The sequence below is a fragment of the Mastomys coucha genome, unplaced genomic scaffold, assembly GCF_008632895.1.
Source record: "Mastomys coucha isolate ucsf_1 unplaced genomic scaffold, UCSF_Mcou_1 pScaffold21, whole genome shotgun sequence".
Lineage (NCBI taxonomy): Eukaryota > Metazoa > Chordata > Mammalia > Rodentia > Muridae > Mastomys > Mastomys coucha.
In genome coordinates, this window is record NW_022196904.1 from 72,634,554 (window position 1) to 72,636,279 (window position 1,726).

The 1,726-nt window shown below is 45.7% G+C and overlaps 1 protein-coding gene and 1 long non-coding RNA gene across 2 annotated transcripts in view; one reads left to right on the forward strand and one right to left on the reverse strand.

Moving 5' to 3' along the window:
• The window catches only part of LOC116102505, a 2,802-nt gene extending 2,181 nt beyond the window's left edge, over positions 1-621 (reverse strand). Inside the window, exon 1 of the long non-coding RNA XR_004123202.1 lies at positions 558-621. This is a non-coding gene — a long non-coding RNA (uncharacterized LOC116102505). The remainder of the gene's footprint in view (positions 1-557) is intronic.
• The window catches only part of Adamtsl3 (ADAMTS like 3), a 294,408-nt gene that overhangs the window by 279,767 nt on the left and 12,915 nt on the right, over positions 1-1,726 (forward strand). The window contains exon 26 of the mRNA XM_031384883.1: positions 1,018-1,201. Within this exon, the coding sequence (XP_031240743.1) occupies positions 1,018-1,201 (184 nt within the window). The remainder of the gene's footprint in view (positions 1-1,017; positions 1,202-1,726) is intronic.

Consider the following 1,726-nt stretch of genomic DNA (forward strand, 5'->3'; position numbering starts at 1 on the left):
AAAAAAAAAAAAAAAAAAAAAAACCCTGATTTTTCAAGTGTCTAAACCAGCACCCATCCACCTCGGAGAGTCTCAGTAAATGACCATCTTGAAGAAAAACGGTTTTTAAATAACCTATAGTTCTGAAGCGACAACTAGAGGTACGATTTATGGCTCTGCTCCGCAAACGATGCCATTTGCAATTTAAGGTAAAAACTCCAAACTTAGAATGGAAAACAATAAGTTAAACCATTCCGTCCTGAGAGAGATCGTGTGGACACAGCTGGTAGCTATCAATTCTTCATGAGTATTGCAGGGAAATTTGGCGTTTTCTGTAGCCATCCACAACCCTGTCATCATGGTGTCCTACCTCATCTTTTACCGAGTGTCGGCAGGGAAGGGTAACACAAAAGCTGTGATTCCTGGGCCTGCCTGGCTTCTGCTTGTCTAAAGGAGTTCCCCCTCTCTTACCTTTCCAGATGTCTCCAGAGTGAATTATTTATGCAGTTTTAAGACAGATGTGATGTTTGGGTTAAGAATTAATGGAAAAGTGAGGGTGGAACTCAAATGCATCTCACCTTACTGCTTAATCCCTGGTCCCTGGTCCTCCTGCTAAATCATCTTCCATTTTTCTGCCTGACCTGTTTTTGGAAAATGGACAGCATTAGGGCATCCCCTGGAGAGGCCTTCCTCCCTATCCTGCTGGCTCTGCTTAGAGAATGCTGGAGAAAGGCTGGCTGCTCAATGCCTCCTCCCTTTCTCTTGGGTTTTTCTGGTAGATCTAGCGGATCTACGATGGCCATTCCCCAGGCTGTGCTCCAAGGATCCCATTCTGGCCACTATTTCTGGTTAGTGAGTACAATAGTTACTTGGAAGAAAGGCCACCACACACTGCAATGGCTTTCTCTGCATGTGCTACTTAAAATGCAGGCAGTAGCTAACCACAGGTCAATTCCCAGTGGTCTTCGGCCCTGTGGCCTCCAGCTCACCGTCCTTTCTATTTGGGCTTGTTTGTGACATTTCCTTTCCTTTCTGCAGAGCATTTTTGGGAACCTGGTAACTGGACACACTGTTCTGCCACTTGTGGTCCCTTGGGAGTCCGGCTTCAGAGGCCCCAGTGTGTGATGGCCAGTGGGCAGGAAGTGAGTGAAGCTCTGTGTGGTCCTCACAGAAAGCCGCTGGCTGGGTTTCAGTCCTGTAACGTCCGGGATTGCCCAGCAAGGTATGTATGTGTAGTTACTTTCTTAACTAGTTTTTGCTGGTTTCGAAAGGTACAATAGGGGCAGGCAAAATGGCTCAGTGGTCAAGAGCACCAGCTTTTCTTCCAGAGTACACAGGTTTGATTTCCAGAACCCACATGGCTGCTCACAAGCCTCAGGGAATCTGATACCCTCTTCTGGCCTTTTCATGCATCGTGCACATACATGCAAGCAAAATGCCTAGACAGATAAAATAATATAAAAACTTAATTTAAAAAAGGCATAGTAATTTGGACTGTATAATAGCTCAGTAGCTATATTCAGAAAAAGTGTCAATATGAAGCTAGTGACTCAACAGCATGTGGCCCCATAGCCTATAACTCCAGCTCCAGGAGACCCAGCGCACTCTCACATCTCAGTGAGCACCCATATCCCCATAGCGTATGCAAAGGCCCTAGGTTCAATCTCTAACAGTGCTATTACACACACACACATACACACACATACACACACACATACACACACACACATACACACACACATACACA